The sequence below is a fragment of the Zosterops lateralis genome (assembly GCF_965231275.1).
Source record: "Zosterops lateralis genome assembly, chromosome: 7".
NCBI classification, from domain to species: domain Eukaryota; kingdom Metazoa; phylum Chordata; class Aves; order Passeriformes; family Zosteropidae; genus Zosterops; species Zosterops lateralis.
In genome coordinates, this window is record NC_139767.1 from 27,987,066 (window position 1) to 28,000,984 (window position 13,919).

At 41.3% G+C, this 13,919-nt stretch overlaps 1 protein-coding gene across 1 annotated transcript in view; it reads left to right on the forward strand.

Annotated features, from left to right (window-relative positions):
• Positions 1–7,037, forward strand: part of PDIA5 (protein disulfide isomerase family A member 5) — a gene marked incomplete at its 5' end in the record, with an annotated part of 98,510 nt that extends 91,473 nt beyond the window's left edge. Inside the window, 2 exons of the mRNA XM_083865673.1 lie at positions 2,114–2,248; positions 4,681–7,037. Coding sequence (XP_083721799.1) covers positions 2,114–2,248; positions 4,681–4,761 — 216 coding nt within the window. The 3' untranslated portion in view covers positions 4,762–7,037. The remainder of the gene's footprint in view (positions 1–2,113; positions 2,249–4,680) is intronic.
• Between the last annotated feature and the right edge of the window lie 6,882 nt (positions 7,038–13,919).

Genomic DNA, 13,919 nt, shown 5'->3' on the forward strand with positions numbered 1-13,919 from the left:
TTCCAGAGGTACAAATAAAGAGAGTTTCTCTTCCTTCTTCCCTCTTCCTTCCAGTGTACTAAAAACTAATTTTCTTAATCTCCAAGACACTAAGAATAGATGGGTCATCAGTCACAACAGTTTCATGTCTCAAACCAGCTACTAAGATCTGGATGAGCACATGCTGCATACCTTCCCTTTTTTTCTGGCTGCAGTCTCTCCCTGTGTGATATTTAGAGCAGCGAGAAAAAAGATTATTTATTCTTCTAGTTTGTAGGAAATCAGGACTTCTAGTATTCTTTCTATCTTCATGCTGTGTCACGAAATAAATGCTTGTCTCCATTCTAAGCTTTTCTTTACACAGAAGTAGCCAACAGAGCTCTAAATTTTGGCTGGCTGCTAAGGTCAGGAAGGCAGAAATACTTAGATGAAACTCTTTTGCAGTTTATTATTCCTAACTTCTCATTTAAATTGGCCCTGAATGTGTAGGAGTCTTCATGTTTACAAAAAGAAAAAAAAAATGGAATCATACATGTTTTTAACAGCTCTCAAGAGTCCAGGTTCTGTAATAGCCTTATTAATGTTTAAAATGAGAAACCAGATATTTAAGGTAAGAACACTGTTCACTTTATCTAGTACTTTCCACTTGAAGACAGACCAGGCAAGATTGTACTGAGTATTGTCCTGTCAGGCTTTCAAAGCCAAAACAAAACAAGCAAATTAACTGAAGTTGGCTTTGCCAATCTCTTTAATTACTGCTAGGATAATGAGATCAGGTTTTCTCATTTTGACTGTGTCACCATGAAACAGGAGGGCTTTGTGGAATATTAAGTGATCTTTTAATTATGGAAGAACAGTTCAACCGCAACCTTAAAGTCATGCAAGCAAAAGGTATTTTGATCAGCTGTCTGAAGGAGGCTTGTGGAATGGAAACTTCAAATTAAGATGTGTCTGCTATGAAATTAGCACTTGATAAATTGTAACCCACAAAAAAGTTGCAAAAAGTCATTCCTCTAATTTGTTTGGCTTCTTTACCTAGTTTGTACTTTAATATGCTTGCCCTTCAGCAGGGCCTGGCTCAGGCTGTGAAAGCAGAACTTATGTGAGCAGCCTGCATTCAGAGCCCCAGCTGCTGCTCACAGGAACAGTCAGGGTGAAATCACAGCACAGGGCTCAGTTGCTTTGAGTAGAAGCCTATGAATTACATTTTGTTTCAGCTTCAGAACTGCTAAGGGCAGCTCCTCCTCAATACTTCACAGAGTCAGGATTTCAATGTTTGGAGCTGCTGCTCTGGGACTGTGAGGCTGCGTTTCCTCACCCTGCCTGTGTGGAAGCAGGCACAGACTGAGGGTGTTGCTCCACTGTCAGTAGGCTGAAAGTGTGGTAGGCTCTTTCCTGCTCAGGGTTTGTCTGTGTGACAGTAGCATCTAGAGGTTTCAAGAGGAATTAAAGCCCAGTTTGCTAATGGCTGCATATAAAGTACAGTCCTCGAAGAAGACAGGAAAGGAAATACAAATCTAGGCTGAGATTGTAAGCAAACCACCTTCTTGTCTATGTGCAGTGCTTGGTAGACAATGCTCTGGCCTCTCACCCATCCACATCTGACCTTGGAAGAACTGCATGGAGTTTAGAAAATCTATTTGGAATAGAAATCATTTATCTATGAATAGGCTACATAAGTGGCCAGCCATGTTTGATTACTTTTCCAAGTACTGGAAAACTTGGGTTAGGTGGGTTGTTGCTGTCACCAAAGCCACTGTTCATCTGTTCATCACTTAAAACCAAAGTGGAGGAAAAATATTGCAGCATGACAGAGCTGTCACCACTGTGCCTGGGTTTGGTTTTATTAATCCAGCCTGTACATTTCCTGTTTGGAGTCTAACACAGAGCTCAGTGGGAAGGCTGCAAAGGTGATTTTCTGCTCTCTTGAGTTGAAATGCCTTGCAGCTGCACAGGCCAGGTGATGACCATCCTCTGCTCTCCCTCCACAGCTGAGCTCTTACAGAAGCCATTGCATGTTTGGCAGAAGATTTGGGTCTCTCTCAGTGCTAAGGCTAAGCTGCAGCAGCATCACCGTGGAATGGGTTCCTTGCTTTGTCTTCTCCTGCCCTCAGTGTGATATCTTGTGTTTCAGATCGCCTACGCTGCAGTGGACTGTGCCAAAGGACAGAATCATGACCTGTGCAAGCAGGAGGGGGTTGATGGCTACCCCACCTTCAACTACTACAACTATGGGAAATTTGTGGAAAAATACACCGGAGATCGAGGGGTAAGTGAAGGCAAGAGTCATCACCTGGTACAGGGAGGAAAGTCTCCTCTGCCTGTCCTGCCTTGCAAATGAAAACTGCAGAGTGAATTTTTACTGTGCCTCTGCTGCTGTCTTACATGGATGAATCATAGTGTACCACACCCCTGTACATCTCTGCATTAGGAACACTCTTGGTCTATTTTTAGGAACGTGAGAAGAGGGAAAAGGATTAGATTTGGTAATACTCTTTGTATATTTTATTCTTTAAGCTGAAGTCTGTGAGTGAATTTGGACTGAGTGAAAGGGAAGGGTTTATTGCATGTGCTGCTGGCAGAAATGCCAGAAAATACAGGACTTAACTCCTGGCAGTTCTGGATTGCATGGACACTGCAAACATGTTACAGGTCCACCAGGCTGCCAAATGGTGACAGACCATTGGTTTTATAGCCAGGACAAAGCTGTCCTTTGGAGACTAGAGGAAAGTAAATATCTCATTTGCCCTGAATCAGATTCACTCCTGGCACTCAGGATGGGAAGAAAAATCGTGCCATCTACCCCTGGGCTGAATTTTCATTCTTTTGTCCTGCTGTGGCCAGCTAATTATATGCTGTGAGTGCAAGAAATGGGGGCAGAAATGGCATAATGCCTTCAGGAGTTGTAAAGTGCCTGAAAATAAGGAAGCAATTCAATTATTTGTGGGCCGCCTTTGTCAAACTCCTAGAGGGAGGTTACCCCTCAGCAGCCATTGATTGCCTGGGGTCTGCAAGAAAAGCTTGGGGTCTTTGAGACATGCAGTGATTTTGAAAAAAGATTCTTGCCTGAAAGTTATTGCTGCTGTTAAAACTCAGAAAATTATATAGAAGCATACATTAAAAAGCCAGGTTCTGAGGTTCTCTGTTAATCAGGATCTTCAAGAAGTCTTCATGGAGCTTCGCCTCCCAGTTTTCTTCAGCATACTTGGACTCCAGTAATTACCATTTCATGGTGCTGATCCAGCCGTTGTTATGGATACTGTGTTTAGTTCCAATTCTGGATCTTTTCTTAAAAGTAAAGATAGGTGCAGTAGCCAACAATTGAAGTAAGATTTCAGCTGCAGTTTTTGCATCTCTAACCCATTTTTACAGAAATGATATATGAAAGGAAGGATCCGTGGTGGCTGATAAAAGAATCAGTGCTCTGAGGTCACCGGAATTAGGAGATACTTATCCATATGCTGGAAGGTGGACTAACAAATCCCTTATATGCAGCCAACCCTTTCTGGGGTAAAAATTACCCAACAGGAACATCCCAGTGTCTCTGCTGATGGCTGCTCTGTTCCCCTTCCGCCTCTCTGGGGACCTACAGTGTTATCTCTTATGGTAAAGCTGGAGGCAGTGCTTAGCACAGTGCCTGTCATGGGGGCTGTTGATTGCCAGATGTCTCCAGGTGACAAAGGGCTGAAGCTTGTCACTTCATTTATTTTCAGTGGAAGAATAGTCAATAGTTTTAGAAAAGCTTTTTGTTGTTCTGCCTTCTAGAAGCTTTCCAGCCTTGTGGTTTGGTTTGGGTTTATTTTGTTTCATTGTTCCTCTACATTGTTTTAAGTCTTTAACTTCTATTAATTGCTTTCTACCTTTGATATTTTCCCTCTTCATCACCAGTTTTGAGTGGTGTGTTCTGTGATTGTTCAAATGCAAAAATGGTCAGATTGGGTGGGAGCAGTGTCACTTGCCCAGAAAACTTGAGTGTTGGGGTACCAGTAGACAGTGTATTCCAACACAGGTGTTCACACCTCCACCCATCTGAGCCTTCTGAAATGCCTGAGAGCTTTGTTCACAGCTTTCCTTGGAAAAGGAAACTGCTGGCATTCAGCAGCCTTAAATCATAAGTTGTTGAAATACAGAGGTTGGCATCTAGACAACCAGGTTTGAAACTTTTGATAATAATTTTAATAGTAACTTGAAAAAAATTCTGTCATTGGAATGTTTGGAGAAGGAGGAAAATCGTGATCGAAGCTATTAGAGGATGAGTGGCAAATGTGTGTATAGTCAACAAACAATCCAGTAACTGCTTTTAAAATGACAAAAACAGCATACAAAGGCAGCTTGAAAATGTCTTTTTGAGTGTTCTCAACAAAAAAGCATCAATGGCACTTCTAGTGACAGATTTTACCTTGTCCTGTGAGTTTTAGGGACTTTTTTTCTGTGTCCCATCTCTTCAAAGTCTGACATGTGGGATGTGGATGGATATTTTCCTCTTGCAGTGGAGCAGCACTGACCCCAGAGCATGGAACGATGAGGCAATGCAGAAGCAGTGACTGTTCCCTAGTTTCTATTCTGCCGTGGGGTACAGAAACCAAACAACTGCTCCTTAGTTTATATTCTGCTGGGATACAGAAGCTCAAAGTGTTCTTGATGCATTGTTTTGCTTTGTTGGTAAATATATGACCCATATTTTTCTTCCTTCAAAACCAGGAGTCTGGATTCACCACTTTCATGCGAACCCTGAGAGAAAGAGATCATGAAAGAGTAGGAAAGAAGAAGGATGAATTGTAGTTTCTGCCTCAAAAGAAGCTTTCCGCTGCACTGTGAATGGTTCCAGGTCTTTTGTTGATGCACCTGAGACTTCACATATTCTCAAGACAGAGACTTTTTTTTATAAACAGCCATGGCCATTTTGTACAATTTTGAAATAAAGTAAAACCACTTGATTTTTAAAAGGAAAATAAATTAGAATGTTGCCATAATGTTTTAAAGAAAACTTAGCATTTTCTCTCATGTTGGGAGACTATGCCCACTGACACTCCTATGCAATATTTTTGTAGTCTGTAGTGTGTCTGTAGGTGATGTTGTTTGTTAGGGTGAAATTTTTGTTCCGGTATTGCAGTACATGTAAAAATCAAAGGGGAGGGGACACAGTTTGTTTTGTTACGTTTTGTTTAAATCAGTTCAGAAAAATGGGATTTATAAGACACAGATTTATTCAATGGAAGTTTTACATTCTTGTGAAATATTTACGTGTTCTTGACTGAGATTTGGGGGGAACAATTTTAAGGTGCTCAGGGATAAATAAGGTATCCGAGTTAATGAAGACATTAACATTGACCAGTCCAGATCTGTTAATTCCATTCAAACCTCTCTGGTCTTTAAATCAGAACTGTTTACATACCTTTATAAAACGTATTGAGTGAATTAAGCCACGCATGAAAAATCAGCAGAGCATGGTGCAATCAGACTAAACCCTCCTTCTTTGGCATCAATACTGTCAATGTATCTGTAAGTTATGGCAGGAATGACTATCTTATAGGGGAACATGATTACTATTACAGGGTACACAGTTTCCCTTCAAGTTATGATTGGGTCATATCAAATATGTGTTGTAAAGTGTTATGTTCAACTGTTTTGAGAAATGCATAATACTTCTGGTAATGCAGTAATTGTGTGTATTACCCGTTTACATTCCAAAAGTTTATCTGCATTTGTAGGAGGGATTTTTCCTTTTTGCTCCTTAAGGAATTGCACAAACAATCTCTCTCTGATAGTCATCACTGTAAAACCTGTATCAGCAGCAGTTGAAATATGTTACACTTTTGATGCTTAAACAAAAAAAATTTGATCTGGAGGTACTTCTGTCTTCACAGGAGGGGAGAGTGAGGGGCAGGAAGTTGTGATTCACTTTGAACTAAAAATAAACTTTAAAAAGGACAAGTATTTTTATCATTAATCAGCCTTGTTAAGCTTCTTCCCCACTGGGCAAATGACCACAGCTGGTGGTGGCTTAGGGAGAGCTGGTACACATGGGACAAGTTCCCACTGCCTGTGGCTGGGACATCCCAGCCTTGGGAGTGCTGGGCAGCCCTGCAGGTGTGTGCTGGTGTGGGGGTCAAACTCCCTCTGCCCTGGCACTCCAGGGGGCACAGAACAGCTTCTCACAGCAGGGAGCTGTGACCTGGGGCTGAAACGTTCCTCTTGCTCCTCAGTCTGCCCGTCTCATTTTCTTCTAGTTTGGATCTGCAGGCTGTGCTGAGGGTCTGCTCAGGAGGTGAGTGGCACCTTACCTCCTTCCTGGGTATTTTTTCCTTCTCTCTCTTGCCTAATTAATGGCACTGTTATGTTTGGCACCGTTAAGCTGCTGAAGCCATTAGTGAGTATTGTGGAATACCAGTAGCCTGATTGGCCTTGTATGGTAGCCAGCTTGTTAACCACAACAATTGGAATGGCCATGGGGCTGTGCCAAGTATCTTCTCTTATTAGGCACCTGATGAGCCTCTTCACCCAAAAAAATCAGCTGCCTGGTAGTACATAATATCATCATGTAAAAGTAGCTTAATTTATGAAGAGTCTTACTCTCTTTTTTCCCTTTCAATTAGCACAGTTACTTCTGTTGTGCATAGCACTTTTGCAGAAGATCACGATAATTCTTTATTTCAAGCTATCCTCACGTAAGTAGCAGGCACTCCACCCTGCATTTAGGAAACAATACACATTGAGGCCATTTGATATCCAACAGGAATTCTTCTGCTTTTAGCAAACTATCAAATATGATCAGTCCAGAACTTGTCTCTTGATCTCAGAGTCAAAGCAGCTGGCACTAACAAAATACAGCCTCCAGAAAATGTTGAGCATTTCTCTGCATAGGCTGTGCCTATGTTTGTGCTAATTGGTGAGAAATGTAGACTTCTTCAAAAATAAGAAAGAAAAAATGATAGCTTGCCAATGGTGACTTCACTAGTCAGGATCATTCGGAATTATAGGCTTTAGTAAATGTTTAGGATAAGACAATTGCGCACTGTGCTTCAGACCAGTAATTCCTTACAGTTGGTTACACCATAATAAAATTAGGAATTCTCATTTTTCCCTTCAGTCTTTTGTCAGTTAGTTCTTGGACTTGGGCATTCATTTTTTCTTGGCTAAAGAAAAATGTGTCGTGCATGTGTTAATGCACAAATATAAAATATTTGAGAATAATTTACCTTCTGTTACAGGGTCATGACTCATCTGGTTTATGGTCTGAATGGTTTTTGAAAAATACAGTTTTGAACACCATAAATGATTACATCAAATGGCTGACAAAAGCCTTAGTTACTGTGAACTAGACTGTACCAGGAGCTTAGAGCTTTGCTTTCAAGCCTTTTTAATTAGTAGGCCAGGTCTGGATATCAGTCACACTGTTTTAGTTCTGTTGCCTCCAGTAAAGCAAAAGTTGGTGTTTATATTTGCTAATGAAGTCAGTTTATGTTTATATTCACATCAGTCACATTGAAATGTGTTGTTATTTTCTACAAATTATGAATGAAAAATACATGTAAGAGCTCTTATTTTCTGTATTTAAATGGCTGGTCATTTCACACATTCAGACTTCCCAGCCTGTCACAGTAGATGCGTAGCCCAGGCGTTCATAATCACACAGGAATTTCTGCCGTGGTTAAAAGTGAGTAATCTGGGCTTTCAAGTCATGAATCATTTATCAGCAAGAAACTTAATTGCTGATAACAAATGGTTTGCAGTGAATCAGAGATTCTGCTCTCGCAATTATGGGTTTGGTCTTTCAGTCTTTTTAAGGTGTGATTCAAAGGTCTTGGACATCCGCTACATAGTTAACCCTAAGCTGATTAAATCTTGTCGAGGAAGGGTAAAACGTGTACACAGCAGAGAGGCTGAGCAAGGGTTGTGCATCACTTTGTTCCCCAGTGTTGGCTTAAACAAGATATAAATAGCCCACAGGCTGTGTTAGTCCTGCTGTGTGCTTGGACCAAAAGATGAAGGGCAGCAGGGCCAAGCATTTTGTGCATACTGGAAGCTGGAGAGGAAATGGTTTTCCCATCTAATGAAAGGGCCTGAGATGCTGGATTTGTTTCACCCACCAAAAGGAGGGAAAAGGAGGGAAAAGTTCCCAGGAGAGTGAATGCTCTGGGATACAGCAAGCACAAGTTGGGAGTCCCAAGATAAGCATAAGCTTCTATCCCAGCCCCTGCGACCCCAGAGGATGATTTGGCTCTGTTGTAATCCATCTATCTCTGACCCAGTAACTATGTCCTTACTTGTTCAAAACAGAGCAACTCCTCCAAGAGGCTGGAAGAGACTTGCTTTCCAATCTGAGTCAAGAAAAGCAGCCTAACTAATCTCCATTTCCTCTTTCCTCCCCCATAAAATTGCATTTTCGATCTGACAGTCACGCTGACCCCCAAGCCTCTCCTAAATGCAGTTGCGTGAAAAAGCCTTGGGAGTTTTTCTAAACTCCAACTCAGACCAAATTAAGTCCCAAATCTTGCCAACTTAAAATCTTTTTGATAAGCATCTGCAAAGATAGATGGATATTACTGGTGAAAAAAGATTAGAGGTAAGGTCTATGTTCTTGCACCATTTAATTTGGGAGTAAAACAGCAGATAAAACTCCCATCATGAGTAAGCTCTAAGAGAATGCTTCAAGAGAGTCTTGTTTCAGATGGAATTGCTTTATGGGTGATTTTGATTTTAGAGGCAAGCTGCTTTCCAAAAGAAAAGTCAAGACCTGGTGACATAGCCTACAGATGTTTTGTCTGTTTGCCTTTTAAAAAATAAAAATCAGAATCACTCTCCATATTCATGATAGTGTTATATTGCAAGAAAGAAATCTTTCCTACATGGATTTCCTAGAATAACACTGAACCCCTGCCAACTGCGTTTTACAAACTATGAAACAAGCTATTTGCTCTAAACGACACTCGGGGGAGTGGGGACTGCTGCCCACGTGCACCTCGTTTTAATTTAATAGCTTACTTTAGTGTGATTGGGTCTGTAATGGAACACTGGGATTGCAGGAGTAAATTCTGAAAACTGAGAAGTGCGGGGGGGAAATCAGCTTTTATCAGCAGGTGTTGAGCACTGTAGCCAAACGCTGGCATTTCCTTTGCTTTTGGCAGCCCAGCATCCCTGAGCATTCCATGGCTCTACGGGAACCACAGGAGTGCAGCCCTTTGGCTGATCTGGTTGTGTACATTACTGCTCTTTGCTGGAACTGATTGGAAACCAGAATTTTTCCCATCAGTTTCTTTCACTGGTCATAAGAAGATGCTGCGTTTTCTCTGCACATCCTGCTTTTATTTACAGAGTGAGGAAGGAGGATACCTGGGTGTCTACAAAGGAAATGAAGCCAAACGCCAGTTTTTCTGCTGGCAGCCTGGATTCCTGGGGACTGACCATTGCTGCTGAAATACTCCCTGCAAAGCACTGTCGACTGGCTGGACTTTTCCAAGGTTTTGGAAGGTACTGTGTGATGCAATATTACAAAAAATCTCAGTATCCAAGGCAGCAGTTTCCAACCTCTGGTTTCCGAGGAGTTAAGCTGAAGTGTAAACTCTGTTCAGCAGCCCAGTGCAGTTGGTTTTGAGATAAAAAAAAAGATGGTCTGTTAGCCCAAAATTTAGGAAATCACTGCTCTAATGCAGGCCCATAGGATGTCTGGGTGTTTCCACACAGCTGCCCTGGTTCTGGTAAGATTCCTGCCCCTGGAAGTCATGTCCTCCTGCCCAGAGCACTCGGCACTGCTCCAGGGAGACAGGGCTCCTTAAGGAACAGTTATTCTGTGTTTGCTTAGAAAGCATAATAGTGCTAATTATTCTCATTAGCTTTGAGCCACTAATAAATTATCTTTGCTATTGCTCTTCCATCACTCAGTAATGAGAACCATTTAGCCAGATTTTGCAGATACTGCTTGCTCCCTCTCTCCAGCATGATTCCCTGCAAGCATTCATCATAGGAAAAGAGCTACGTGAACAAAATCTTTTCAAATTAGTCTCTGGTGCCCCAGTTAAGTGGGTGTCTACATCGCAGGCATGCAGAAGAGCCTTCTTCATTAATATGTGCAATTCTGCCCGAGCTGATTAGCTCTTGCAGCTCATTTGATAGCAAATGTGTAAATCCGTCACACTCTAAATGCCAAATATGTGCACAGCTAAATTATGGAGAAGTAAGAAACTGCAAGAGTTGGGAGTCTTTATTTGGAAAAAGAGGTCCTTATCCCATGCATTAAATTGGAGCTCTGGGTTTATCCAGAGCATTTGTCACTCCTCTGCTTTGTCATTTTACTGCTGGCAAAATGAATAATTCTTCATGTCGTGTTGCTGGTCCTTTCAGGATGTGTGGGTGTTTAATTTGGTGCCCATCATTTGTAACAGGGACCTGGTATCCAGCCTGAGTTGCCCTAAGACAATAGTCACAGCACAATGCCATCTTCCCTGTGCAGGACAGGAAACCAAACTAACCAGTAGCAACTATGTATTATTAATAACGCAGTTACCATCACTTCTGTTCTTTTTTGTTTTGTAAAAATCTCATGAAGAAAAGGAGGGGGATGAAGTTAGTTATTTTTAACGTTCATGGTTTCTAGCCAGGGCAGTGCTGCACAGCGTAATTACTGTGATGCATCTGCCAGCACAAGGGAAGCACTAAAGAGTGTCACCTGTCAGCACCAAGGGGTTGGTCTGCTGCTGCAATACAAGTGCCCTCAGCCAGTTATTCTGGGACCAAAGAAGGAAACTGGCCTTAAAAGCTCCTAATTTATGCATGTTTTTCCTCATCTCCATGCCAAGTAGCTGCAGAGCCAGCCCAGCCTCAGGGCCTGGACATACCAGCTCAGGGCAGCCAAGCACCCTCTGTTTTATTTTCTCTCAGCACACAGAGAAATCACAGAGAAACTGTGAACCCAGCCTGACCTCCAACATATTCTGGCATAACCTTCTGGGCATACAGGCAGGGGGAAAAAGCTTCCCACTTCCCAAAAGTTCTGGCGTGGGAAGCTGTTTTTCTCCAAGCTGAGCATAAACTCTTCAGAGAACATTTCCTAGGAGAATGTGCAGTACAGTAACACATCTCCAATCCTGTGGCCTCCAGGTTGATGGCGAGGGGATCCTTATTACTGTATATCACGCCACAAGCACAAAACAGGATGAGCACATCCAACATTTCCTACTGCATCTCCAAATGTACTGAGACCTCTCCAAGGATGTAGAGTTTGCTTACCAAGAAGACAGCTCTGTGTTGGTCTCACCTGCAGTGGGTGCACAGTCCTCTGTAGGGGCAATATGGATGAGAGGCTCTTTCTTTTCCCTTTTCACAGAGGGATGAGCATTCTTTAAGGCAGAACTTCCCTGATCCAGTGGGAGGTAACTGGGGCCACAGGAGAGCTGCTGCAGAAATGCAGAGGTGCTGCACAATGCTGCCTGGTTCCATGCAGTTCTCTTCAGACTCTGAGGTCCATCGTGCCTTCCACCTGCAGTACACCAGAAGAGCACTGTCACTGCTTGCCTTAAACTTAACTCTCTGCCAAAGCTTTCCTTAGGCAAAAGAGCAGCACAAGAGGAGGGACTGCAGAAATCAAAGAAACAGAATTCACCGTGGAATAAAGTCATGTCTCTCTGGCAAGGTACTGTAGTATGAGGTCCATTAGGTATATTTTGGATGGATGTATAATCTTAATTGTTGTGTATTGTTTGTGTTGTAGTCCCAAGATCCAGGTCCTCATTATTCTAGATGCTGTACAAATATATAAGAGTCTGTCATGCATGGAAAGGCTTTTATTATGTAAATAGTCAGGTTGGGAAAAAAGAAGTAGTGTTATCTCTGTTTTACAGATGAGGCAGTGAGACGAAGAAAAAAAAACATAAAAGCATTTTGCCCAAGGACACACAAAGTCTGTGGGTCAGCAGTGGACTTGAAATTCAAGTCTTGATTTTGTTTCTTACTAGCTCTTCTTTCAATTTGTGTACTGCCCGCAACATAATTAAAATTAAGCACAAAGAAGACAACACTCTCTGCAATTTATCTCTATCTGAAACAATCACCCAGTACCTCTCAGCCAAATCCTCCCCAACTTTTCTCTGTTTCTTCAAAACCTGCATTTCTGCCACACCCAATGGCTGTTAAACACCATAAAAGTCACTGCACATGTTGCCCTCTGGTTTTCTGCAACATGTATCAGTTAACTATAAAGCTGTTCAGGAAAACAGCTGATGCATGTGTTGTTGAAAACACTGTTACATGTGGGGCTGCATCTCAGTTGGACCAGCCTACCAAATTTGTATTCCAACCCTTTTAAATAGGGATACTAACACTATTTAGAATAAAAAAAGATGCAGATACATTTCTGCTGGGAATATAGAGTCAACCAACCTATAACTGCTGCTCAACACTACCTGCTAGTCAAAATTTTATATTGATGTAAATAACTAATCTATACCGAAGACAAATAAAACATGTATTTTTCACTGAAAAAGCAAATATATTTTGTTTTGTGTACAGCAATATTTTATGTCAGGCTTTTGGAAAGAACGTGGGAGGAGAGAATTGTAAAAGTCATGACAGTCACTGGAAAGCAGAATAAAACAGAACAGGTATTTACCAAGACTAGAAAATATCAAACTAATTCAATAGGTTTCTTTAATAGAGTAATTAATTAGCTAGACAAAGGGAAATCTGGCTGTCAGGACTTGAATAAAGTAGCCAATGAGGAGCCATGTATAGATTTATATCTCCTGCATGGAGAAGTCTGAGATTTATAGAGGAACTGCAAGGCATACATGGTGTTGGAAGATGAAAAGCTGAACTGTATTGAAAGGGAATTATTCAAAGCTCCTAAACCATAAGTCTTAAGACATTGTTATTATTTTCATCAGTGACCTCTTTGGAAAACAGAGGTGGCTGATCATAAAAATACATTGAAGTCACCTACTTAAGAGGTATCATCAGTGTAGAGAAAGTTCAGAATATCACACAGCAAGAGCTGAACATCCTTGAAGAACGAAGCCACAGAAGTAGTAAGGGAGGTAGCAGCTGACAAAATTCTGCAGGAAATTACACTGAAAATTTTCATGTTTCAGGGCTGCATGGGCATGGAAAAGGCAACTGAAACTCTAAAATGCAGTAGGAGACACATTTCTAGCAAAGCAAGGGAAGTATGAACATCCCTGAATAAGACCCTAATAAGATTTTGTTTGGAATAAAACACATTCTTTTGATTGTGTTAAAGAAAGCTGAATTCTTAATGAAATGAGTGCAGCAAAGGGCTGCTAAGAGGAGACTGGAGAGCCTTTTATGAAAGGACAGTGTGCATAAGGGGCTTGTTCAGCCCAGCAGCTGAAGAGTGAGATGTGGTTTGATTACTTTCTGTAAATACATCAGGTAAGGGGAATATTCAGGGAAGGCCATCTGTGTGTATGAGCAAGTGGGTATAAATTGGCCATGAATAATTTAGACTATCAATTAGGTGTTTATCCACCAGCATAGTGAGGGTATAAAAATGATAGGGATGAAACCATACCTAGTTTTTCATGAAGTTCACAAAATGTATTCAGTGGACCATGTGATGTAGTTGTCTGCAGTAGCTGGGGACTGAACTTGATAATCTAGAAAGCTGTGCCCATCCTGTGTTTTAGTGGGTTTCTATTACAGTGAGCCACCACCTCCATCTTATAATCTTATTAGATATTACAGTGCCTATAATCCCTCCAGTCCTAAGAAACCTTTCTATCCTTCTGAATTAAATTTCAAATAGAACAACCTAACTGTGGATTACAAAGCCATATGTGTTTTCTTTCTCACTCAATAAATTTGTTGTGGTGATTATCATAAACAAAGACAAATTTCATTATGGAATAAGAATTAATATAAATTATGATGTTTACGGCACAACTGTACTGACAAATAATGATTTTTTTTATTTATTGTAATTGTTAAAA